Here is a 1020-nt window from a genome sequence, read left to right as displayed (position 1 = left end):
GCCGCACCGCTGACCTGGAGCAACAGCTTGACGCGCTCGATGGGCGCCACTGCCGTCTTGCTGATGGCGGCGGCGACGCCGCCCGCCAGAAAGTCCTTGAGGAAGGAGATGGCCTGGTCCGCCATGTTTGAGCCGAGCCGCTGCCGCTGGGTGGACGAAATGCTGCTGCCGCTCAGGCCGAAAGGGCGGAACCGCTKCCGCGCATGAGCTAAATGCCGGGCCCTGCCGGCCCCGCCCGCCGCCGCTCCATTGGCCGCGCCGCCCCGGGGGCGGGGCTTCGGCGGCCGTGGGGGGCGGGGCCGGGCAACCCGCGGGCTGCGGTTACGGCGGGTGGCGCGCGCCACCTCCCCCTCCCTTCCCCTCCCCGCGGCGCCAGCTGCCAGCTGCGAGCCGCCAGCCGGGGCGCGGGCGGGGCTGCCGGGCGCTCCCTCCCCGCCGAGACCCCGGTGCGTGGGGTGGCCGCTGCGCCGCGCCGGCCCCTTCTCCCGCTTCCCGACGGTGGCTGTGAGCTGCGCGCGGCCTCCTTCCTTCAAACGGCGGAGTGGCGTGGCGGTTAGACCGCGCTGGCCTCGGCTCGCCTCCCGCAGGTGCCTCGCAGCTCGGTCTCTGGAAAGAGTACGGCGGGGAGCTGTCACCGCACACGCGTTTTTCCAGATCAATCACTTTTCTGTCGCAAGGTCTGCCCCCCCCCCCTTTTTTTAATTTGTCGTTGAAATTTACGTTAACCTATTCAACTTAATGGACAAATTTCTCAGAAACTGTATACCTTACACAGCTGGACCTAAATCAGTGCAAGGCAGCAAAGTACCAAATTCAATGGTATGTATTTGTCAGCATAGGTGGTCAGTTCAGTGGATAATCAAGCAAACCACAAAGCTAGTTTTGCACTGAATATTTAAAGCCGATTTAGGAATGAGGTATTGCTTTACCTGCAAAGCTACTGGGAGCACTCCTCAGCAGCAGCAGCACTCTTTATGGAGGAGGAGAGTGAATTTTGGGGCACTGTCCGGACACCAGAGA

At 63.4% G+C, this 1020-nt stretch overlaps 1 protein-coding gene across 1 annotated transcript in view; it reads right to left on the bottom strand.

Annotated features, from left to right (window-relative positions):
• The window catches only part of LOC112960569 (ADP/ATP translocase 3), a 3821-nt gene extending 3630 nt beyond the window's left edge, over window positions 1-191 (bottom strand). The window contains exon 1 of the mRNA XM_026054966.1: window positions 15-191. Within this exon, the coding sequence (XP_025910751.1) occupies window positions 15-125 (111 nt within the window). The 5' untranslated portion in view covers window positions 126-191. The remainder of the gene's footprint in view (window positions 1-14) is intronic.
• Between the last annotated feature and the right edge of the window lie 829 nt (window positions 192-1020).

Source organism: Apteryx rowi, unplaced genomic scaffold (assembly GCF_003343035.1).
Source record: "Apteryx rowi isolate R43461 unplaced genomic scaffold, aptRow1 scaffold_979, whole genome shotgun sequence".
NCBI lineage: Eukaryota > Metazoa > Chordata > Aves > Apterygiformes > Apterygidae > Apteryx > Apteryx rowi.
This window is presented reverse-complemented; position numbering and strand designations above follow the sequence as displayed.